Source organism: Asterias rubens, chromosome 3 (assembly GCF_902459465.1).
Source record: "Asterias rubens chromosome 3, eAstRub1.3, whole genome shotgun sequence".
Classification (NCBI taxonomy): Eukaryota; Metazoa; Echinodermata; class Asteroidea; order Forcipulatida; family Asteriidae; genus Asterias; species Asterias rubens.
The window spans coordinates 20,374,149-20,399,147 of record NC_047064.1 but is presented as its reverse complement, the minus strand read 5'-3'; the positions used below and the strand labels follow the sequence as shown (position 1 = coordinate 20,399,147).

At 37.7% G+C, this 24,999-nt stretch overlaps 1 protein-coding gene across 1 annotated transcript in view; it reads right to left on the bottom strand.

Moving 5' to 3' along the window:
- Window positions 1-19,867, bottom strand: part of LOC117288477 (serine/arginine repetitive matrix protein 2-like) — a 50,778-nt gene extending 30,911 nt beyond the window's left edge. The window contains exons 1-3 of the mRNA XM_033769354.1: window positions 19,766-19,867; window positions 15,619-15,648; window positions 12,932-13,267 (exon numbers count right to left, since the gene is read on the bottom strand). Coding sequence (XP_033625245.1) covers window positions 12,932-13,267; window positions 15,619-15,648; window positions 19,766-19,867 — 468 coding nt within the window. The remainder of the gene's footprint in view (window positions 1-12,931; window positions 13,268-15,618; window positions 15,649-19,765) is intronic.
- Between the last annotated feature and the right edge of the window lie 5,132 nt (window positions 19,868-24,999).

Here is a 24,999-nt window from a genome sequence, read left to right as displayed (position 1 = left end):
TTGATCCAAGCCAACGTATTCCTTTAATACTGCACCAGGAAACAAAAAAAACAATTTGATGATTTTATTTTGGTCAGGGGTTTTGAGAAGATTTTTATGTTCAAATGTGCAAAACAGAAAAATATTTTGGTTATCCTTCTTTAAAGTTTATGCAAAGGGTATAAGGCAGCATGCCTCGCAACACTGCGAGGTTAATGACATCAAATTACAGAGCTCATTTGCAGGGTATCTGTTGCCGACAGCCAAAAGAAAAATGCGTTGTTTGCACTGATCAACATGTTTTTACATCTTCTTTAAAGACACTGGACACTATTGGTAATTGTCAAAGACCAGTCTTCTCACTTGCTGTATCTCTACATATACATTAAACAACCAACCTGTGAAAAAATTAGCTTAATTGATCGTCAAAGTTGCGAGATAATAATGAAAGAAAAAAAAAACCCTTGTCAAACGACGTTGTGTGCTTTTAGATGGTTGATTTTGAGACCTCAAATTTTTAATCTGAGGTCTCAAAATCAAATTCGTGGAAAAATACTTCTTTCTCGAAAACTTTGTCACTTCAGAGGGAGCCCTTTCTGACAATATTTTATACCATCAACCTCTCCCCATATTCGTCACCAAGTAAAGTTTTATGCTAATAATTATTTTGAGTAATTACCAATAGTGTCCATCTTCTTTAAGCTATTTTGTCTTCTGAGGCTCTGCATATAAAAATCATTCTTCATCTTCAATATTGCATCTCATAAGGCTGTTTTTTTTTTTCTTTTTTTTTTTTTTTTTTTCAGTATAAACCCTAGGGGCTTAAAAACAGAGGCATTGGTATCAAGTGTTCACACAGCTCAACAAATTTTCTTAGATGATTGAAAATGTTCCCCGTTAACTTTAAAAAGAAAAAAGAAAAAAAATATTGGAATACAAAATTTGAGTTATGAACTTATTAGTGTTTCTGTGGGGCCAGCTTGGATATGGTGCTGATAAGCAGGGATAAAACAAATAATTGCCATACAAAAAATAAAAAATAAAAACAGCAATCAAAGACGTAAAAGTAAAAAACATAAATATTCAGCGAAAATCCGTTTACATCAGACAACCCCTTTCACAGAAAAGATTATTTGTGATTGTTCAACGACAAATAAATGAGTCACAGGAAAAACAACAACTCAGTTGAGAAAGCTCAACAACCAAACTGCAAACAACATGTAACCGATCACACATGATCAGATTACCACACAATGACAGAACAGTCAGCAATGCATTAACACTGTGTCATTGAGCTACTATGTACACATGTTATAGAGAGGGTACATGTAAATTAATCCCTAACCAGTGACATACATCAGAACCTACTTGGCTGATGGCGACAGGCAACCATTATCAGTTGTAACGATTCAATCATTTTACAATTACACAGCAAACTGGTTTGTACAACGAGTAGGCAGGTATCCAAGCTTTCAAGAGGTGTACAGACTTCACATACTGTGTACATTCCCCGTTACAAACTTGTTACTCGCCTCCATGGTTGTGTACTCAACACTTAAAATAAATCCGTAATTCTCGATATCGGGAATTGATATTGTTTTAATGTTTCTCAAAAAGTAAAGCATTTCATGGAATAATATTTCAAGACAAGTCTTTCACCATTACCTTTTGTAAACCCTGTAAGTTGTTCGTAAATCTGTGAACTTTTATTTTTTTTTTCTGTTCCGAAAGTGTCTAATGGCTTTAAAAGGGACTCATCCTAAACTACACAGACCTAAAGAGCAAAACATGAAAAAGTACAAGTACACACAAACAAAGTACAATGAAAGTAAACTAGACTCAATCAACACATACACTCCTATGCATCTAAATTCCAAATTTAAATTAGATTGACATAAGACCCAAGACGATCAGAGCATACTGATCGAAACGTCGAGTTGAAACCACTGTTCTTTTCAGAACCACCCCAACTCTTTAGAGATAGTCATTACATGGTGTTACCGCAAACCTTTCCATATCAGATTTCCACCATCCAAAGTTTCAAATCCTAATTAGATTGACCTAAACAAAACACTTTCTAAACAAACTTACTGCAAGCATCTATGAACGAACTGAAGACAATTCTTCCTCTGTGATGCGATCAAACTCAAAGCTGTTTCTTCTCAAATCAATGAGGTGTTTATACTCTAGGTAGATCTTTAGTTGAAGTCTCTATATCCCATGATGTAAACAGTATATCTACAGACTGACATCTCCCAGCAGGTCAACCCTGGATAAACTAGGGCAATCTCTTCTTAATGAGCTAACCAGTGATAACTTGACCTTGTCCTTCTTCAACCCACCATCCCCCAGTCCTATACCCTCTAATTCCCTTCCGGATCAATTACATGTATCAAAAACATTACAATTACATTACAAAAACTGTCACAAATAACTGCCATTCGATCTGCAGCACACTCCTGTTACAGACAATGGACACTATTGGTAAATTGTCAAAGACCAGTCTTCTCACTGAGTGTATCTCAACATATGCATAAAATAACAACCTTGTGAAAATTTGGGCTCAATTGGTCGTCGGAGTTGCGAAATAACTATGAAAGAAAATACAACCTTGTCATATGAAGTTGTGTGCTTTCAGATGCTTGATTTCGAGACCTCAAATTCTAAACTTCAGGTCTCGAAATCAAATTCGTGATAAATTACTTCTTTCTCGAAAACTATGTCACTTCAGAGGGAGCCGTTTCTCACAATGTTTTATACTATCAACCTCTCCCTATTACTCGTTACCAAGTGAGGTTTTATGGTGATAATTATTTTGAGTAATTACCAATAGTGTCCACTGCCTTTAAGCTTCAAGTGATTCTAGTGCAGCTAGACTACTGCCATGGTGGATCTATTCCCCTCTCCTGTAGCTCCAACTTCAAGCGATTCTAACAATTACAAAACGGCCTTCGTTAAAAATTGTACACAATCATTTTAAATTAGTTGAGCCTTACCTCCATGGTCCAGCAAAATATTGGGTATAAATTCCTTGATATGGTAATGTTGCCTTTGCAAGCTGTAGAAAAAGTCTTGTCATGTAAATGTTAAACGAAAGAAGACTGCCTCATCCTAGGCGCTGCATTTGAGAACTGTTTGGTAGTCTTACGAAATTGTTCTGGGAGTATGTACATGTACCAAGATGGCCCACCCTCAGGCACATTATCAGACATTTGGAAACAGTATCCTCTAAATAAACAGTTCTATCAGACCCAAACATGGCCCATCAGTCAGGATCGTCCTCTTTGTTTATTGCTGAGAAATGATGACCATTTATGGTCATTTTTTTTTATAGAAATGCTTGATGTACTTGGATATTGGGGGGGGGGTGTAATTTCACACCCTTGTGAGTGGTTTATCAACCAAATCACTCCCTATGGTCACTAGCAGACTATCTTGTCTTACTTTGTTGTTGGTTTAAGTCTTACTTTTTCTTCCAATCCTTCACAGTGAATGTTCTCTCACAACAAACATTAACAATAAAATGACGATTTTGAGGAACCTTGAAAAGTCACATGTATTTTTATTTATTTAGGAATCTTCGGCGAGTGAGGAATTTTCCTTAATTTACTGAAGCTAAATTTACCCAAACCAACCATAAATGAGTGAGAACCCATAAGTTATGTTATTGTACAAAACAAATTAAACATCCCATGTGTTTCTTACATCAATCTTGAGGAAGAGGTTGCAGTTCCTTAGACATCTTCCTATTTCTTTAGCCTCAGCTGTGAAGCGACTTACATGTATACTCAGAAATCAAAACAGCAAGGTGAGATTATTAATCTCTCTAACAAATTATTGTAAGTGCAAAGAAATTAACAAAGAAGGTATTGAAAGTCGCCTCATTTCTCAAATCCAAATTGGAAACAATTTCATAAAAGAAAAACAAGCAGTTGAAGCGATCTCCAAAGGTCACTTTTTTTCTAGCGACAACAATTAGGGCAATCCTTTGGAATGACCTTATCTATTCAAGATGTTTTTTTTTTCTTTCGTTTTTTTTCTTCTGGAGAATAAATTACGAGATCTTCTCTCAGGGGAAATCTATTTATGAGTGTTGGGAGGTTTTATTTATTTCAAATATCTGGTATTATTTGTCAGCAGTTAATGGCATCTGCCTGGTTACCGAACAGCTGCTATTTTACTTCAAAAAAAGTTAAAACAGCCTGAAGACTTGGCGGGACTCAAAATAGGATGGAAACATTTTTGACATAATATAGTTACGGGGGAGGGTGCCTAGGGTTTATAAAGAAATGCTCAAGTTTTGAGGAGAATTTATTAACATTGTTAAGTTTTATCTAGACTTCAAAAAGTTCAAAATGCTGCTGCTAAGCTTGTCTGTTGGAAACCAAGATAGTTTGTGTAACTCTTCCTTTCTCAAACAGTTGATTGGATACTTCGTGTCGGTAAAATTATCAAGAACCAGGCCTCGTTGGGATTAAACCACTAGTTGAAAACCTCTTCACCACACATTGATTCCCTTATATTCAAGGACCTTCCATGACAAAGTACCATGCCTGTGATGTTTTGCATATTAAAGACCATTCCAACTTTTCTTTATATTCAAATCGTTTAACCCAAGATTTTAGAGAACTGGCAAACTTCTGCTTGAAGTGGCACCAATATTGTTAATGATATTTAAATATGATTTATTTTTTAAAACGGGATACCAGTAAAATAATTCTCTTACAAATACACAAATACTATTCGTCTTTTGTTTGTTTCTGTTACCATACCGAATATCCTCTCTTAAAAACCAGCAACTTTTTATTACCCCTTTACAAATATATTCCAATGGGCATCTGACAGATCAATGATTGGTTAAAAACTCCATCTGCAATCCTTACACAGATATATATCTGTCAGTGTACACCATAAATGTTACCAGTGGCACAGCAGGGGACCAGTGTCGCCCTCATTGACTGACATGAATGCAATTCATCTGTCAAGTGCTCTTCACATTTTGAAATGTCTTGAGCATTACGTCTTCATCAGAGGAAAGTGATCTCATTAATAGTGGAGGAGGCTTGAGAAGTACAAGATATCTTGTCTCAGAAAAACAGATGTTGCAAAATGCATTTAAAGGGTCTATGTAACTTTTGTAGGACAAAAAAACCCAATGTCCACAGATTTACACTAAACTTACACAGTTTGAAGATAATGATAGTAGAAAGCTTCCCCGAAAATATTACGTGTTGAGGTGCTGTAGTTTTTGGGAAATGAGTAAAACGATGTCATGAAAATAATTTTCGTCTCATGAGACGGAAATTATTTTAATCATTTACAAACGTATTTTCATGACATTGTTTTACTAATGTCTCAAAAACTACAGCACCTCAGTAAGTAATATTTGAAGGGAAGTTTTCCACTATCATTATCTTCAAACCCTGTAAGTTTAATGTAAATCTATGGACATTTTGAAAAAGTTAACCAAATCCTTTAAAGCCATTGGACACTTTCGGAACAGAAAAAAAATTAAATGTTCACAGATTTACAAATAACTTACAGGGTTTACAGAAGGTAATGTCGAAAGACTTCTCTTGAAATATTATTCCATGAAACACTTTACTTTTTGAAAAAACATTAAAATATCAATTCTCGATATCGAGAATTACGAATTTATTTTAAACACATGTCATGACATGGCGAAACGTGCGGAAACAAGGGTGGGTTTTCCCGTTATTTTCTCCTGACTCCGATGTCCGATTGAGCCTAAATTTTCACAGGTTTGTTATTTTATATATAAGTTGTGATACACAAAGTGTGGGCCTTGGACAATACTGTTTACCGAAAGTGTGTATGGCTTTAAAGGTATTATACAGGATTAAAAATAAGGATAGAAAATATAATTGTTTAATTTGGGACTGAAAGCTCACTGATTATGAAGTTCATACTAAAAACAAAACAAAAATCTTTTAAATATTCCCCTCTGAAATGATGTCATATTCTAATTTGGTTTTTCCAACTAAAATTAAGGACAATGTGTTTCAGGCATGGTTTTTCATCATTTTCTCCTGACTCACACAAAAGATTTAAAGGCAGCGGACACTATTGGTAATTACTCAAAACAATTATTACCATAAAACCTTACTTGGTAACGAGTAATGGGAAGCTATTGATAGTATAAAACATTTTGAGAAACGGCTCCCTCTGAAATTGACATAGTTTTCGAGAAAGAGGTTATTTTCCACGAATTTGATTTTCAGACCTCAGATTTAGAATTTGAGGTGACAAGGTGTTTTTTTTTTTTTTTTTTTCAATATTATCTTGCAACTCCTACGACCAATTGAGCTAAAAATACACAGGTTTTTTTATTTTATGCACGTTGAGATACAGCAAGTGAGAAGACTGGTCTTTGACAATTACCAATAGTGTCCAGTGCCTTAAATGTATGGTTGATCACACAGAAACATGAACATTATCTATTTCAGCTCTGCCAATCCCGGATAAAACCTTTCAAGGTGCTGAGTTTTAAAATTAATTTCATAGATCAAAGAAGTTCTTCCAGAGGATCCAGAGGAAAGGAGAATTCCAATCGAACTAATGACAACTTTAGATCCTGGCATGAAACAATAACCATGGCCTCACAAGAGGAAATTCCTTCACTCAGACCAAAGAGCTGTGCTCAGTCAGACGTAGTTCAGAAAATCTCCAACTTCTTGTTGATGCTTGGGTTTTTATTAAGGATTTTTTTTCCCCATTGATATGGCAGATCAAATTTATTTATTTTGATCTGCTCTTAAAAGATAACTAGCTTCTCACTCTACCGTGTTTACATAACGAAGAGGTTCACATGTGGCATAAGCGAACATTGACTTTAACATCAAAATGCCACGAGCAGATTAAAGGTATCAATTTGACGCAACAAATCGTGTAAGATGTAAGATTCAAAGGAAAGTTTTTTCACTACCCCAAACTCCTAAAACTTTAACCAAAAAAAATTGTCTTTGAAAATACAGAAAATATCCAGTGTACCCTACATGTAATATACATGTAGGCCTACACTTCACTGACCATAAAGTGAATATCTCACTTGAAAGGAACATGTTGCCTTGGATCGGACGAGTTGGTCTACAAAAAGCGTTTGAAACCGTTTGTTATAAAATGTATATGGTTAGAAAGATGTTTTAAAAGTAAAATATAATGATCCACACAAGTATCACTCAAAATTGCACGGTTTTCCTTTTACGTCGCGAACTAACACGGTCAGCCATTTATGGGAGTCAAAAATTTGACTCCCATAAATGGCCGACCGTGTTAGTCGACGAGGTAAAAAGAATACCACACAATTTCGAGGCATATTTGTGTAAATCATTGTATTCTACTTTTAAAACATCTTTCTACCCATATGCATTTTATAACAACAGGTTACAGAACGCTTTTCAAAGACCAACTCGTCCGATCCAAGGCAACGTGTTCCTTTAAAAACAATGTAATACCCAACTGTTCTAAAATTACTGTTCAACGTTTCTCTTTAACTTATAAAAAACAAGAACTGCCTCAATTCTATCCATGAAACATAGCTACATGTAATTTACCTTTGACACCATCACATGAAGTACATTCTGAAAACCTCAGAGTATTAAATTCACACTCCTGGATCCCCGTAAACACCAACTGCTTCAAACCTTTTAGGCAAAACTCTTGGAGTTATTTCCCCCGCCCGCTGTGTCAGGACAGATCTTACCTGTGCCTGGTCGACATCTGGCTCCAAATTTAGCATCAGTTTCCATCTACCTGGAGAGCCAACAACTATCGGATTTTGGCGTGTCTCTCTCTCTCTCAGGGAAGGTCTCACACTAAGAAGGTCTCTAGAACTTAAGGTCTTCTAGAAGTTCCGAAACTACATACTTAACTCTAACGCATCAGGCAGATTGACTCATAACACACCAAGGACTCATACAGATTGAGTAACCTTTACCATTTGATGGATGTTTTTCTTGACCCCTTCACCTTGGGGTTGGGTTTTGTGAAAAATATTCTACCCATATGAAATTACTCGAAATTATCAGGACCAGACATTTATTTTTTAATTAATTAGTATGATTTGATGATTGCTGTTCCTAGTTATAAATAATAAAACAAAAACAATAAAAAAGAGATTTTCTAGAACATTACATTATAAAAAATTATGAAAAGTACTTTTCTGGGGAGAGCAAGTCATTAAATATCTTTCCGTTGCCAAGAATTTCATCTTTGAGAGGGCAAGGCCACTTTCCTTAAGCAAAGGACACTTCAAATTAAATAAATAGATTAGCTGCTTTGTATCCAACAAATTCAACACTAATTTTGAATAGTTGTATGACATTGTTGCAATCTGTGGCCATCTGTGTTTTTTCATTTATGGCTTTCCATAGTTTTCCAATCTCAGTTGGCAAAAACTTGGGCTGGTACATTGTGATAGAAAGGTCTAAAGAGCAAGTGCCTACAGATGGTAAAATACAACTCCACCTAAGTTAACAAATCTCTCAGTCAAACCAAAAGTGGCCTGTTGCTTTAAATCTAAATTTAGCATGTTATGAGTCATCAGGCATGTAGTGTAAGAAGTTGTGAAACTATTGTTACAGGTCCCCTGCTAGTTCCAATGTTCAATCACGCACCCTGGGGTTTATTTGTGTTTCGAATCATCAACAAAGAATGCCATTATTCAATGAGCCAATTGGGGGAAAACTGAATCCTGTCAAACACAATTGAAATCCAAGATTTTACAAGTGAACAAATAAATGATAACAACTACCTAAACAATTTGAAACAAATAAATAACTTGTCCATGTTTTTTTTAAAACTCTCTGTTCGTAAAGAAATTTGGAAAAAGCTCCTTATATTTATAATCATATGCTAATCAGAAGCCCTTTCTGTCACTTACAGAAGGAAAAACAAAATGATGACATTCTTAACACAATCTTAAACGATACAGCCCTCAGTTTGGACACCAGGTAATTGCTTCTTGTACCTTACAACACGTACAGTCACAACAATACCCAAACAGGCAAACACACTCATAAGTAAACAAACAACTCAAAAGTAAACACCATATTACTTTATAATCATTGACCACAAACCCCAGACAGCTTCTGGGAAGAAAAAAACCCAGACAGGGAGCAGGAAGGTGTTACTGTCAGATTGACAGAACCATGCACCATTAAACTCGATCACGTAAAACTGAACAAATACAAAAACCTAGAGCTCCAAGCAGGGGTTCAGCACCTCTCCCACCAACCACAGATTTAGTTGCAAAATATCACATGAATAGCCGTCTGAATCAGAGGATTGTCTGAGAATTGTTGCAGGTAGAGAGGTTTTTTTTCTTCAGTATTATTGCTGGATAAAGAAAGATTTAATCATGCTTTGACGGGTCAGCATTGTTATCTTAAGTTGAAGAAAAGATCAAACACACACTTTTGAAAATAAGTTGCGTGAGGAGCAGACTGAATGAACTTTGGAATTGTTTTTGTTTTTTTAATCCAAAGGAACATCTCATTGTGGTTAAGTTACATATCTATACAGTGAACCATTTATTTTGGTAAAATAATGGCTATAATAATAATGACATTTTTTAAAGCGCTGGTATCCGCCACAAACGGCGCTCATGGTGCTGCTGTACAAAAAAACAACTAACAAGCAAATTAAAGTAGCATCACATAATGGAGTTAACAAGTTTTTAAACTGTTCTTGAATACGCCAAGTGAGTTTGAAAGCTAAAAAGTTGAAATTAATCCAGTCAAACTTAACACATCCCAGCACTAAAGGACTGGGGAAGAGCTGTTGAAAAAACTTTGCTTTGTGAAAACCAAAAAATTGTTCCAGATGCAAAGTGTTCCATCTGTTAATTTTGTTTTGCAGTACCTGCTGCTAATTACAGGATTCGAACCAGCAACCTGTCACTGAATACGCCCAGTGATCTAGCGGCTAAGATATCTGCTCTAAAATATTTGGGTCGTGGGTTCAAATCCTACCAAAGTAAAATGCTTCTGTTTCCGAAAGACTTGAACAGCACTGAGTGAAAGCCACACATCAATGGAAAACAAAAGTTTATTAATGCTTTAAAAAAAAACTCCTGTAATTACACAGTGTAGCAGCAGGTACATCAAACACTAGATTATACTAGGCAGCACTTTTAACTTGATAATATTGTTCATTTTTATAACCAATGTGTTTATTACCACTGTATACGTCAGTGAACTCCAGGCTTGATGGAAGGTTTTCAAGAAGACTTCAGAAAAGTTGAACTTTGCAGTGCTTGTAATGCATTATAAGTTTGGACTGGATGAAATACATCAAGAGAGGGCGGTATACAACAAACTGGTTTGGAACAACAGAAATGTTGAGTTGCCAGTATAAGAGGCTTCCTATCACTTTTAACATTTCCAAACCACAGCAGGGCCTGGTTTCTTAAGCAGAAATGTTTTCTGCTAAAGCAGAAGAAAAGTCTGCGTAGCAAATTTAAAGACAGTGGACACTATTGGTAATTGTCAAAGACCAGTCTTCTCTGTGTATCTCAACATTATGCAAAAATCAACAAACCTGTGAAAATTTGAGCTCAATTGGTCGTCGAAGTTGCGAGATAACAATGAAAGAAAAACACCCTTGTCACACAAAGTTGCGTGCTTTCATATGCATGATTTCAAGACCTCAAATTTAGAATTTGAGGTCTCAAAATCAAATTCGTTAAAAATTACTTCTTTCTCGAAAACTATTTCACTTCAGAGGGAGCCGTTTCTCACAATGTTTTGTACAATCAACCTCTCCCCATAACTCGTTACCAAGTAAGGTTTTATGCTAATTAATATTTCGAGTAATTACCAATAGTGTCCACTGCCTTTAAATGCTAAGCAAAACAATGTAAACTTTATGGACTTTTGGCTGGTAACCAGTTTCTGCTAAGCAATATCTTTCTGTGCCCAGCAAGTTTTTGTGCATACAGGCATCATAAAATTTGGCCCTGGGCATGATATTAAATGGTCAGACAGTAAGAGGGTTGACTGTGTACGCAGTAAATGTAGCAACTTCATTTTCATGTCACTGGCTGGTCTAAAAATGATCAGACGAGAGGGCACAAATTCATGGAGCTGCTTTTAAGCAGTAAATATTGCTTAGCAATTTTCTGCTTAGCAGAAGTGAGCAGGATACAGTCACAATTTGTACATACACTTCGGCTGGTCACTCTGTTCAGGTAAGCAAAATTATGTTGCACTTAGCTACTTGTTGTGCTTATGCAACTCTATAAAGTTGGGCCCAGGGTCAAAATCCACAAGCAAAAACAAACTACCAACTTCATTCAGGAAAACAACTCTTGATGAAATCTATCATCTTAAAGGCAGTGGACACTATTGGTAATTACTCAAAATAATGATTAGCTTAAAACCTTACTTGGTGACGAGTAATGGGTAGAGGTTGATAATGATAGTATAAAACATTGTGAAAAACGGCTCCCTCTGAAGTGCCATAGTTTTCGAGGAAGAAGTAATTTTCCAAGAATTTGATTTCAAGACCTCACGATTTAGAACTTGAGGTCTCGAAATCAACCAACTTTGTGTGACAAGGGTGTTTTCTTCTTTCATAATTATCTCGCAACTTTGATGACCGATTGAGCTCAAATTTTCACAGGTTAGTTATTCTATGCATATGTTGAGATACACCAACTGTGAAGGCTAGTCTTTGACAATTACCAACAGTGTCCACTGCCTTTAAAGAGGTGCTAAGAGTGGACTCTGTATTGTTCTAAAATAACATCTTCCAGAAACTATCCCCCATTTCATCTTGACCTCTCTGTCCAATTAAGACATTCTTGGTTAAGCCCTGAGAGGCTCATAAAAACTCTTCAGCTGATTTCTGGCGTCCCTCATAATTGACCAACTGAGAGAAAAGTCTAGAATTTTCACAGCTTAGGATTTTCTCTTGATGTGATGATGGAAGTTTTCAATGGTTGAAGCTACAACATTTCAAACCTATTTTGATGACCTCTCGTATTATATGATATCACAAGTCCACTGTAAACAGCACCCTCAACGGGGTCAAAGGAAGACAAATCAATTAGCTGAGAGTTGTATGCGTGTTGGACTCAACACCGTTATTATTTTGGTTTTTGTCTCACCAAAGTGCTATTCACACAACAGCAATTTAACTGGGGTTCCTTGCTTAATTTTAGCATGGTTGTCAAAAGTAGAAACGTTTGACAAGATTTTGACAAGAAAACTTGGACATTAGAAACAAATTGTTGTCCTTTCACACAAGGTACAATTTGTGAAATTTCACAACCATGAATTTAGCAAGGGACCCTTGCTAAAGTGCTCTCGTGTGAAAGGGGCTCAAGTCTCAGTCTCCAATGTTGGTCTCGGTCTGAAGACGTTCCTCCCACACATACAACCAGAACGGTTTGATTGATCGGTTAAATGACACGGTAATATCAAATTCGCCAAACCCCAGCTGTCTTCAGAATTACCTTTCGTAAATCCCCAACAACCTTTTACAAGTTGACGACCCATTCTCCACCCACGCGGGCTACAAATAACCACTGTTTGATACCGCAGTGTTGCAATCAACACTCCAACCCATGTACCAATCCGCTAATAATATCATTAACAAGAACATTATTAATTTGGGTTTTTTACCCATACACCGATGCGTGTTAGCACTGTATACTCAGTGCTTACCCGAGTCCTGTGAACAAAATCACAGGCATGTTACTCGGGTGGGAATCAAACCCATGACCCTTGCCACTCTTGAGCAGTGTCTTACCAACTAGACCACCGAGAGTGCCTGATGGCTAGAGGCAGTTCAAGTCCTGTGTTTTGTAAGTGAGGAATATACAGTGCTAACACACATCGGTGTATACGGGTAAAACCCAAATGAATACTCTTTGTCCCAATGCTAATTTAACATCTAATATTATCAAAAATGATAGATTCAAGCTTACCCGTCTCGTTGTATGCCTCTTGACGATGTATGCGCAGCCAATAATGGTTGACGCTATGCAGATTACACATGCAACTATATTAGTTACGCATACTGAGTACATGAGTTCCTTCAAGGTGGTAGTGATCATGGAGCAGTCATCCACACCCTCGAAAGATATCATGTCCTCCCATCTCATACACCCGGAATGAGACTCGCAGCAAAGGCACGACCTTGGGCGGCTACTCTCCTTGCAGTTGACCAGGGTCTGGAAGTCGGCACCACTGAGGCCGGAGAGCGCCGTAGCTACCAGGTGGAGGACCACGCAGACGGCCGATAGGAAAGTGAAGAAACTCAACTGAAGGAAACAAAACAGAATAACGAGAAAATAAGCCACACTTTCATTTATATAAGAGAATAAAAAACAAATACTTTACAGACCTGATACTCCGTGGAGGCAACAAAGGCGATTGCCTCCATGCCCCCTGGTCATTGCCTTGGTGCCCTTGAAATGCTCCAGTAGAAATTTCCTCACTATTACCAACTATATCTCCATTAGTTGCATATTGCATGTTCCTGGTATTCAGGTGTAGTTTGCTTATCCTGAAAATCACATGGAAATTTGGTTGGTTACCCTGTTTTTATCAAGGAAGAAATTTCATGCTAAGCAAATGTTTGTGCTTAGCAGCTCTATGAAATTGGGCCCTGGTCTTGACCTTGGTGTCCCTTCAAATGGAAGTGCCCTTTACAAAATGAAAATGGCCTTGCCCTCTCAATGATGAAACTCCGGGCCTGAAGGAGTAAAGACCTAAGCTATACTTCTGTGTACCCTAACAAGACATTAAACACAAATAGAAAAGTCTGTCCCAAACCAATATAGCTCATCAGGCCGGTGTTGATATCAGGTTAGCTTAGCATTAAACGACAGAATGTTTTGAAATCCCCTAGAAAGGATGCTAGTCTGTCACAGGTCACACCCCGGCGGCCGGTACCCAATGGTACTCCTGGGTGGAGAGAAGCAATTATGACTTCCTGACCAGGAAAAGAAAAGACCATTGCCTTAAAGCTTTAGTAGGGATCCCTCTGCAGTGTCACATTTACTTAATTATTTCTGGCAGTAGCTGCTGACTGTGCTGTAGCACTTTGTAAACCTCTACAAGGTGTTACATAAATGGGTCTCATAATTCAAAAAACTTCAATAACCTGTCTGGAAACAAATGATCATAAGTGCTTTGAGACACCGGTTGATTTAAGCCCTATATAAAAACTAGTAACTACACTATTATATTTATTATGCAACGAACATGTTGACACTGATCAACCGTGGCTTCAGCACTTTTCTGGAATTCCCTGAAGGATCAAGACGGAAATTGCACTTAATTAAAAATGTACCCCTTCAGCCACGAACACTGGAAATAAATTATTATCTTCATCAAGTGATCATTCTGTGTGAAAAAAGAGTCATTTACCTATAGCTTTCAAATATGTTTTTTTTTTTATCTAAAAACAGGTCGCTATCATTTGGACTTTCTGAGCACCAGTTGTTAAGCCCTGTCCGTACTTTCTGTGATTGAAAATGCTATAAAAATGTTCACGTCACAAATTTGCAACAAATAATTCGCAACAGTCGAACTGTGTTCAACTACAGTGAAACATTCGCTGCGAAAACAGCAGCCATGTGACGTCACATTTTGCTTTGCATTCGCAGGAAGTATGAACCCGGTATAACACGTCATCCACATTAGCATTGCATTGATGCCTACATAACATTTAGACATCTCTGAGATTTTCATTTTGCCGGGATGATTTGATGCGAAGGCGATACCCACGAAGGATTCATTACAACCACCCTGTCCGTCTCGGTCTACCAAGTCTTCCCTCTTCGCTATAAATCATCAAGGGGCGCCTCTCTCAAATGAAGCCCCCGAGAGCAATTTGATTTTTTTGCAATTACATGGTCCCGCTGATCATTGGCAGTGTATAGGTTGGTTATAAAAAATGGTGTCTGGGTTCCCTTTTAAATTAACCAGCACGCAATTAATAGGCCTAATTTGTGGATGTGGATAATGCACTTTACGTGGAGACAGGAGCAACCTCTATCAACCAGAACTCCAGTTAACACCAGACAAACAGTTTCTTTATAGTTATTATAAGAAAAGCAAACCAATACGTGTATATTTCTTAAAGGATTTTGATACCTTTTGTAGATCAAGTTATTGGCCGTGACATTAATCCCTACTTACGATGAATGAAGATAGAAATAATATAGATTACCTGTAAACATTTCAGCCTCATTAGATATAAATTTTTTTAGAAAAAAAAGTGAAAATCACAAACAATGATTTCAGGAGAGTCGCATAAATCCCCTGTACATGTTAAAATACTTTAAAATACTTTTTGTCTCACTGATACAAAAATGATTTGCATGAAATTGTTTTACTCGTTTCTCAAACACTACAGTACATTTTTTATTACAAATTGTTAAACAAAAATGTTTAACATTTCTTGTATAAATTCTCGTTTTAAACTCTACCAATTACACGTAACCAAAAGCATAAAACCCCTTTAATGCCTTTGATCAGTTAATCTAAAGTTGTCAGGGACAGTAACAATTTTATTAGTTATTTCAGAAACTACCACCTTGGGTACTACATAAAATCCTTAATAAAGTCTCCTCTTTAATTCATCACAAGATTGTAATATCCACACAGAGAAATCCTCCAGTGGTGCCAGTGGTTGCTTTCAATTAACAGGTAAGTGGCGACAATTAAACGGGCTCCACGCTTTATTAGTTCTCCTCCCCCTTTTAAGCTCTCTGTCACGTTCGCAACACGCCATATTTTTGTAACACATAGTTCAATCAAAAAGGAAGTAATTAACACAAGTCTTAGTATGTAGGGTGTGAAAAATGTTGGAGAAATGTGAATAGGAAATTGGCCAAGTGACTTTTTAGTATTCACAGCATTATGTGTATGGGGGAAAAAAAGTACAAAATAGAGCCTCTGCTAGAGTCAAAACGTCTGGCCATTTTTTTTTTTTTTTTTTAAATAGAAGAATTGCAGACAAAAAAATGTTCTTGTTATATTCTAATTGGTGTTGGGTGATCAGAATTGAACATAACAGAGATGTTAAATTTGCATCGGGGATAAAGAAAATGAATTTTGGTTTTTACCCATACACCGATGTGTGTTAGCACTGTATACTCAGTACTTTCACTAGTCCTGTGAAAACAAATATCACAGGCATGTTACTCGGGTGGGATTCGAACCCACGACCCTTGCAATTCTAGAGCAAATTGAACATAGCGATGCTCCAATCCAACCATGCTGAAACCAGGCCTTTCCTGCCAAAACCTTTAAAAATGTTTCTCAAAATGCATTTTGCTATCTCCAAAGCTGATGTACTTCTTACCACAAGTTTTTACTGCCATTAATTTTCAGAGTAATTACTAGACTTGATTCAAGTCTTAGATCGGGGTTATTCTTCTGCATCTCAGCCACGAAAACGCCCCCACATTATTAGCTATCACGCGCCCTAACTCGCAATATAAATGACCAAGAAAGATCGCAAGAGGGCGCTGTTTGCAGCGGCTATCCCGACGACTAAAAAGCCACGATTGATGACTTGGAACCAAGCGAGACCCTTCAAGTATGGGTCCCATCCACCCCCTACTGTTTTTACACATAAAAAAAAAATGATAATATAAACAGTAGGTAGACAGGCTTACTCCACCCCAAGACCTCATCCAAGAGACACGTATGCCCCAAGCAACCCTATCCACCAGTGGGGGTAGGTTTTATATGATTTATACGTCTGGTTTTTTAAGTTTCTGAATTGGATTTCAATAATTTAGCGCTCTAGTTTCAGAAGATAAAAGACTTGCTTTGTAGGCAATATATTACCAGGCAATATATTACCAGGCAATATATTACCAGGCAATATTTAATTGTCTGTGGTTGGTTTCATTGTCTCTGGTTGATTCCCTTGGCCCAAGTTTTAGAAAGCTGTTAAGCAGAAAATACTGAAATTTCTATGCTAAGCAAAAAATTTGAAAACTTCTCTGGAAACCAGTTTCTGCTAAGCAATATTTGTCCATGCTAAGCAAGTTTTTGTGCTAACAGGCTTCATGGAAATTGGGCCCAGTTCATACAGTCCCCAATTCCTGATCATAACACATTGAGGACTCAACAAAATCAAAAACACCAACAGAGGGCGCTATAACACCTCCCATTAAAATCCCCGTTGATTTATGACCAAATTGTCCGCATCACCTTGCTAGTCAACCTTCATCATGCAACGAAGGCCCTGGGGCATCTAGCTTCCATCTAGCATGGCATAACCCTGTATTTCTCTCAGATAGGAACTGGCAGGTGGAAATATACACTGGGAAAATATTGCGGGCAAACATAAAAGTGTGCCAGTAGTATTTCTTATACGCCAATCTATCCACTTTAATAATGGTGTACTTGGTTGACAGAGGCCAGCCAGGCCCGGGATAGCGATGGCAGTCTGCACACGAACATTGAGAGTTGTCAAGAGACATTATTATGTTCACTAATTAAACAAAGAGATGTGGTGGGTCCTCTTTCATTCTGCCACATACATGTATTCTTGTTCCCTGTTTTACCAACTATTTTGGCTTTCTAGCATGTATAGTGTTGGTTTTATTTCGTTGTTGACATTTATTTCAATGGGAAAAAAAAAAAAAAAAAAAAAATGAAATACAAAATTACAGGCTTACACACTAATGTATATGTTTCCATCTGAAATGCCATTAGAAAACTAAATGTTTGGACCTGAACTTCAAAGACACGAGGAATGTGTTAGTGTTTTATTTAGTTTTTCTGACTAGACGATTTGAAAAAGGTATAAAAAAGTGTTCAAAAGATTCTAATAAAGGCAAACAGTTTTATTATCGTATATTTCTTTGTTAATGACAGTTTGACAGTTTGAAGATATTTGATCCTACCCCTGCTGAGATTCATGAGTCATGGTATGTCTTACAAGAAAACAAACCGGTGTAGAGTTACACCAGAAACACGCTTCACGCTGGGCGCATATCCTGGTACTGCGATATAACAAGCTCTTACAACATGGGCGACTCGGAAAATTTACCCAAAGAACTTCAACGGAGATTTAATCTTTGACAATTGAGTAAATAAAGATCAAGTTTTTTATTAAAATGGGTAAAAAGAAACAGCCCAACAACTTTATCGGAAACAAGATAAGATAAAATAAATATATGCAAGCCATTTGCAACCTTTTGCAATTTAAGTATAATCTATAGATATTTTTAACAAGATCTCATCAAATGTGCACACCAAAATGTTTGAATTTGAATGAGAATTTTATAATCAACAATAATAAATAATAATAATTGTGGCTTCTTATAAAGCGCACATGTCCTTCACTCAGTGACGCTCCTGGCACTGTAACATACAGTATTTCCTGCCAGATTGTGGGACTACGTTTGAATTATGAGACCTAATTCTGATAGCACCATGTAATGCTTTACAAGATGCTGTGGTGCAATGGGCCATATTTTTGACCGCGTGAGGGCGCTCTCAATCACTTCCGGGGGTATATTCATTCATACGCAAAACAGTTTTTAAAGATTGGAACACATTATAACCACAGACATCTAATCCATCACAGACAATAAGACTTTAAAAGGAGCCGTTATAATCCACCTCTAAAGCAAATTGAAACTACGGCGCAACAAAAGTGACAGAACGCCTATTAATTTGTGCAGGGCGAATCGCGTGTACCCCTGGAAGTGATCAAAATACTATTTATAGCGCCCCCGCGCGGTCAAAAATAAGGGGCATTTGCTGTCGATCGGACCAGGAACACCGGGGGGAAACCCTTCTCTTTTTGATAAAGTGCACTGGGTTCTTTTACATGCGTTACATAACACATGGGACCAACGGCTTAATGTCCCATCCGAAGGACGAAGCAATGGTTAAGTGTCTTGCTTAAGGACACAAGTGTCACGGCTGGGGATTCGAACCCACACTCTGCTGATCAGAAACACCAGAGTTTGAATTCGGTGCTCTTAACCGCTCGGCCAAGAACCAAGACACTTCCACAATCATTATAAAGCAGTAGGAATAGTTGAGACAGAATTTTTCAAGAAACATCTAAGAGCAGTTCACAAGACCAAGCCTTAATTAAGAGTGTATCAAGTTCACGTGGCCCCCCAGGGTCCATCATTTCAATGTCTTATAATTAATCGTCTTCAAATCACACCTCTATACAAACAAGACAAAGGTCCATCTTCCCTCATCATTAATCCTTAAAGACACTGGACACACTGATGGTAATTGTCAAAGACCAGTCTTCTCACTTGGTGTATCTCAACATAAGCATAAAAATAACAAACCTGTGAAAATTTGAACTCAATTGGTCATCAAAGTTGCGAGAGAACAAAAATGGAAAAAAAAAAACCTTCGTCGCACAAGTTTTTTTCTTTCAGCTGCTCTAATTCGAGACCTCAGCTGAGGTCTCGAAATCAATTCAAATATTTTCGTGAGAAATTATTTCTTTCTCAAAAACTAACATTACTTAAGATGGAGCGGTTTCTCACACTGGTAACTCTACTACACTGTTGACAGCTCTCCATTGCTCAATACCAAGTAATTTTTTATGCTAACAATTATTTTGAGTAATTACCAATTAATATCCAGTGTTTTTAAAACAGTGCTCCTTATTAGTTGCAGACCATCTTGTACGACGAGGCAGTTTACCCTCCACATGATATACGAGGACAGTAATAATTGCTGTGATGACCCCACCCCACCAATTAACCAAACCATTCAAGTGATGTAATCTGAGACCATCTTCGGTTAGCGGTTACCCCCCTGGAGATACCACCCTCCTTCCCCTCTCTCAACTCCGTCCTAAAGCCTGCATCCACAACAGTCTCATCTCGCTCCGTAGACTCTTTAAACAAATTCATGTTTTTGCCATTTGAAATGGAAATAATCCATTTAGCATTCCATGTCATCTGTCTTATCTCTAGGCGGCAGGGGCTTTTTGGTCACAAGTGCCGGAGCGAGACTCTTGTCCATAAGGTGGAGAGACGACGTAATATCATCCCTTAAAGACAGCTTGGTTTTATGCTAAGTATTCAAATCTACATTTGTTCACATAAATTCAACGTATGTTCTATTAGTACCCCCATGTATGCCATGTACAGACAATAATTATGTGGACAAATTGACCACTGCAGCCTCAATGCAATTTTGGTTAATCAAGAGGGCGCATGAACCTTTAGTTTGGACTACATACTGTACTACAGCTTGGTTTTATGCAAACTCAAATCTACATTTGATCACATAATCTCAACGTATCTTCTGTTAAATGTACTATACCCCGTGTATAGACAATGTGTTGACAAATTGACAGCCTCAATGCAATTTTGATTAATCAAGAGGGAGCGGAAACCTTTAGTTTAGACTACATACTGTACTAACTATAGCTTAGTTTGATGCTAAGTATTCAAATCTACACTTGTTCACATCACATAATGTTAGTTGTATTACACCCCATGTACAGACATTGTGTAGTCAAATTGACCACTTGCACTCCAGCCTCAATGCAATTTCAATTACTCCAAAGGGAGCAGAAACTGTTACATGTAGCTAGACATAGGCCTACCAACTAATTCATTTTTAGCTATGTATAAGAGGTAAATTTGACCATTACATCATAACCATTATAATTGGTGAAACATTAAGCAATCGCCCCCCAAAAATATTGGTACAAACCTAATGAATTTCACTTTATTTCTCTATTTCTGATGTTATCCTAGAATTTGACACCAACCACACTATTTGTGTACAAATCATCATCGTTCAGTTAACATCATCTATGGCGCTATGAGCAGTGACTGTTTTGATTGATATCATTTTATTTTATGTAACAAGAGATAGTTGACATTCAGTTATCACTAATGGAAATTCAAAACATGTCTCTTAATTGTCAAGGAATTGGATTCAAATTATGCCAACGGAATACATTACTGATATCAATCCTAAACTCAGCACCCCCAAAAAACCAATAATTGCTTTTTGGTTGCTGGATTTACTCCAAATATGAGCATAGTAATTTTTCTTTAAGTGCGTCTGAATGCGATCCATCCATCATAAAGCATACACATATAATGCTCATATCAAAGGCTCCACTCTGTCAAGTTACCCTCAGGCATTTAGAGGTCACAACCATCTCAATAAATCTTAAGAGGAAAGTAATGACCACAAATCCCGCTATATCGTTCCTTTTTTTTATGATGAACTTGAAGTGCAATTTAGCCACAGTCCCCTGGAATCCATCATTCTAAATGACCCATGGCTTGGACAGTGAATATATATAACTAGTGGACACAAGTAAGTGTGATGGAGCTTATGTCTCCCTTTAAAGGTACTGGGGTGGATTTCACAAAAAGTTAAGACTAGACTTATCTTGAGTTAGGACGAGTTACTCGAGTTACTCATCCCAACTTAGGACTAGCCACATGTTTTCTATATCCCCTAGAACTAGTCCCAAGTTAGGACTGAGTCCGAACTCTTTGTAAAATCGCCCCAGGACACGTTTGGTAATTCCCCAAAACTAGTATTCCCAATTTGTAAACATATGCATAAACAACAAACACAATTTGGGCTCAATTGGTCATCGAAGTTAGAAGAGAAAAATTAGGGCAAAAAACACCCTAGCTGCATGACTTTGTGTGCTTTCAGACACATAATAAAATACTTCATCTGAAGTCTTTTATTATTTGACTGGAGTGAGAAATTACCCCTTTCTCAAAAACTACATTACTTCAGAGGGAGCCGTTTCTCACAATGTGTTATACCATCAACCTCTCCCCATTGCTCGGTATCAAGTAAAAAACATTTCTAAAAAATTTTGGGGGGTAATTACCGAAGGTGTCCAGTGCCTTTAACCCTACCCCCCCCCCCCCCCCTCCAATCCCAACAAGCTCAGTCAGCTTGCTGTCTCAGCTTACTCTCAGCCTTTAAACTCCTAGATCCAATTAGTTACGTCTAAATAAACTTTCCAGTGTGAGAGTTGTGTGGACAGATTTGTTAGAGTCCATGGTTAGAGTAGAGTAACTATTTTATTAAGTACAAGGCGCCCACAAAGCCAATAAGGAGAGAGAAAGAAACTGCTATGAACAAACAACTCCCCCCCCCCACCTCCAACCCTAAAAATGTTTTGTATATTTTTGAGTCCATATTTACTGGTTCCTTAAACAATTATTGCTCAGCATAGTTTAAACCGCAGGGGAAACTGACTTGGTAATAATTTTGCTACTAGCAAAGAAAAATTTACTGGAGCAAAACTTACACCTGCGACCTCAGGATTGCCGCAGTTTCAAATTCTTAAGGCCCCCCCCCTATAGAATTTGTTTTTGTTCGACCCAAAGTTAAAGCCCTTTAAACCCAAGAGATTACATGTTGATTCTGTACCTAGATCAAAGAGGACAACTCTAAGAAGTCATAACATCTATTTTTTAAGCCAACATTATCTGCCCTTAGCAAAATGTGTGTCCAAATTACTGTTCAGGAGCTTTTCCGAAATGAAGTTCAGCTCGCTACATGTAGGTCTGTCTCCCTATAGACCAATCTGTTTCCGATTGTTTTCATCATGCCCTGAACCAGTGTCTTCAGCCAGTATCATGGACGCATTTAAGCTCACATACACGAAGCAGGTTTTAACTGCATCATGCTTGCATTTTGTATAGTTGCAGCAACACCATTGGTTGAAGACGCCCGATATATAATTGAAGTGGGATGCAGCATATGAAATAGTTCAGGCCCAGTCATTGGGACACATGATTTATGCTTTGATTTCACCTAATTATATTGTCCAATTTGATCCAATTTAGCTGACATCATCCTCAAAAAAACAACTTTGTAGTGCTATTTTGGGAGTCAATGCTCTTATGGCATGGTTGGCATGGTTGGCTTGTGCGTAAAGCGCTCGCCTCTCACCAAGGTGACCCCGGTTCGATTCCCGGCCAGGGCTATATGTGAGTTGAGTTGTGCGTTGGTTCTCTGCTGTGCCACGAGGGTTTTCCAGACCATTGGTTTCCGGTTCGAAAAATCAAACACTTTCGATCTTGGCTGTGCTCCGTATTCATAATGGGTTGATGTGGCTGGCAGCCAGAGGTGCCCTTGCATGCCTGCTTCTCGAACACGTTGTAGCCGCGTCCTTCGCAATTCAGCTCTTAGCTGCGAGTAAGGATGATTAGCCCTCCAAATTATATTATTAAATTATATTATGTGTTCAATTTTGTATTGCACATTTTACAAGCCTACCTTAGTCTTTGTGTGTGCAATTTGTTTTGCAAATGGCGAGTGTTTCAGACTGGTATAGGTTTCAGGATGATTTCTTCTCCTCAGAAGGTGCCCTAGTCTTGTTTCAAGACGCTCAATGCGTTCTTTATTTCATAGCGGCTTGGGTGTGAGAGCGATGTGTGTGTGTAATAGCGCCCTCTGTTTTGGGTTGGTTCGCCCACATTGGATTGAATGATTGGAGAGAAAGAGTGAAACACAACAAGATGATGATTGCACAAACTGGAATCAAAATCAAACATCATAATGAACCAACAAACAACAAGACAATTCTAAGAACCAATGTCGTTCAACATGTTCATAAAAGTACTGTATAGTTGTAACTCATCATCACTCTGTGATTTGCTCAAGTCCATTCCTTTGGGAATCCTTACAATTATAACCTAACGACATGCATACATCATTAAAGCCGAACCACGGTCTGCTGCACCCAACAATGTAGCTCCATCACTCCCATTTACAAGCAATTAACATAATCTCGTCGCAAATCACCATATCCCAAAATACACATCTCTAGACTCAGAGGCCAGATAACATCCAGTTGTGAAAGGTTAATCGAGCTGAGGGGTGGATGGGGAAGGGGGAAGGAAAGGTCAAAGGGTAACCATTAATGGCCCAGAACAACCTCGAAGAGTCCAAGCTTCGGAAGAGTGAAATCTGGGAACTAATATTTCCCTTTCTACGGTAAACATGGTAAACTAATCAGCAATACAGTGATTACTTTACAACTCCCTGGTCCCCTGATTTTTTTCGGGGTGTGATTATCATTCAGTCACTTCCAGGCACCCTCTTCGATAACTGAAGCTGACATCAAGCCTGGTTTGTAATCCACATGCAAGGAGGGGGAAATGTAAAGTAACTAATGAACAACGACATCTAGCTTTCCATAAAAAGTAACAATGAAAATCAGAGACCTTATTCCAAAGTAAGTGCTTAAACAGTAAGAGAGTTTTGAAAGGTAAAACTGTAAAAGAACTGAATGTTAAAGGAACTCGTTGCCTTGGATCAGACAAGTTGGTCTATAAAAAGCGTTTGTAAACCGTTTGTTATGTTAGTCGACGAGGTAAAAGGAAAACCGTGCAATTTCGAGGCATGTTTGTGTGGATCATTGTATTCTACTTTAACAACATCTTTCTATCCATATGCATTTTATAACAAACGGTTTACAAACGCTTTTTATAGACCAACTCGCTCGTCCGATCCAAGGCAACGACTTTAATATTTTTAGCTCCGGCAAACCAGATAAGGATTTGGATATATATGAAGAATATTTTGATTGCTGGAAGACACAAATCAACCTGGGCCAATTTCACAAAGAGCTAAGATTGATCTTATTAATTGCAATCGTAGTTGCTAAAAGTAAAGTGTGATGTCACAATACAAATCAATTCATGGTAACACTGAGAAAATCTTTTGCGATGAATTCAGAAGTATTCAGTTTAGTTTACCAAATTACATTGGAAGGAAAATATCAATCCCAGATTTCACTATTCCAAATCTTTGACTCGGGAGGTTGTTGTTGTCATTTTATTACAGGGGCTCATGTCCGATATAGAAAAACATGTATGAGAAAATTGGCTGCCACACGTGGTAAAAAGTCTATTTTAAGGAAAACCACAGCGTTTTTCCTTTTCATATTTCCACTGTCCTTGCCCCGGTGAGCTGTCCGTGCCGCACAATGCTTGATTATACCGCAGCAGCGATTTACAACGTTCATTCATCTAAGCAGCTG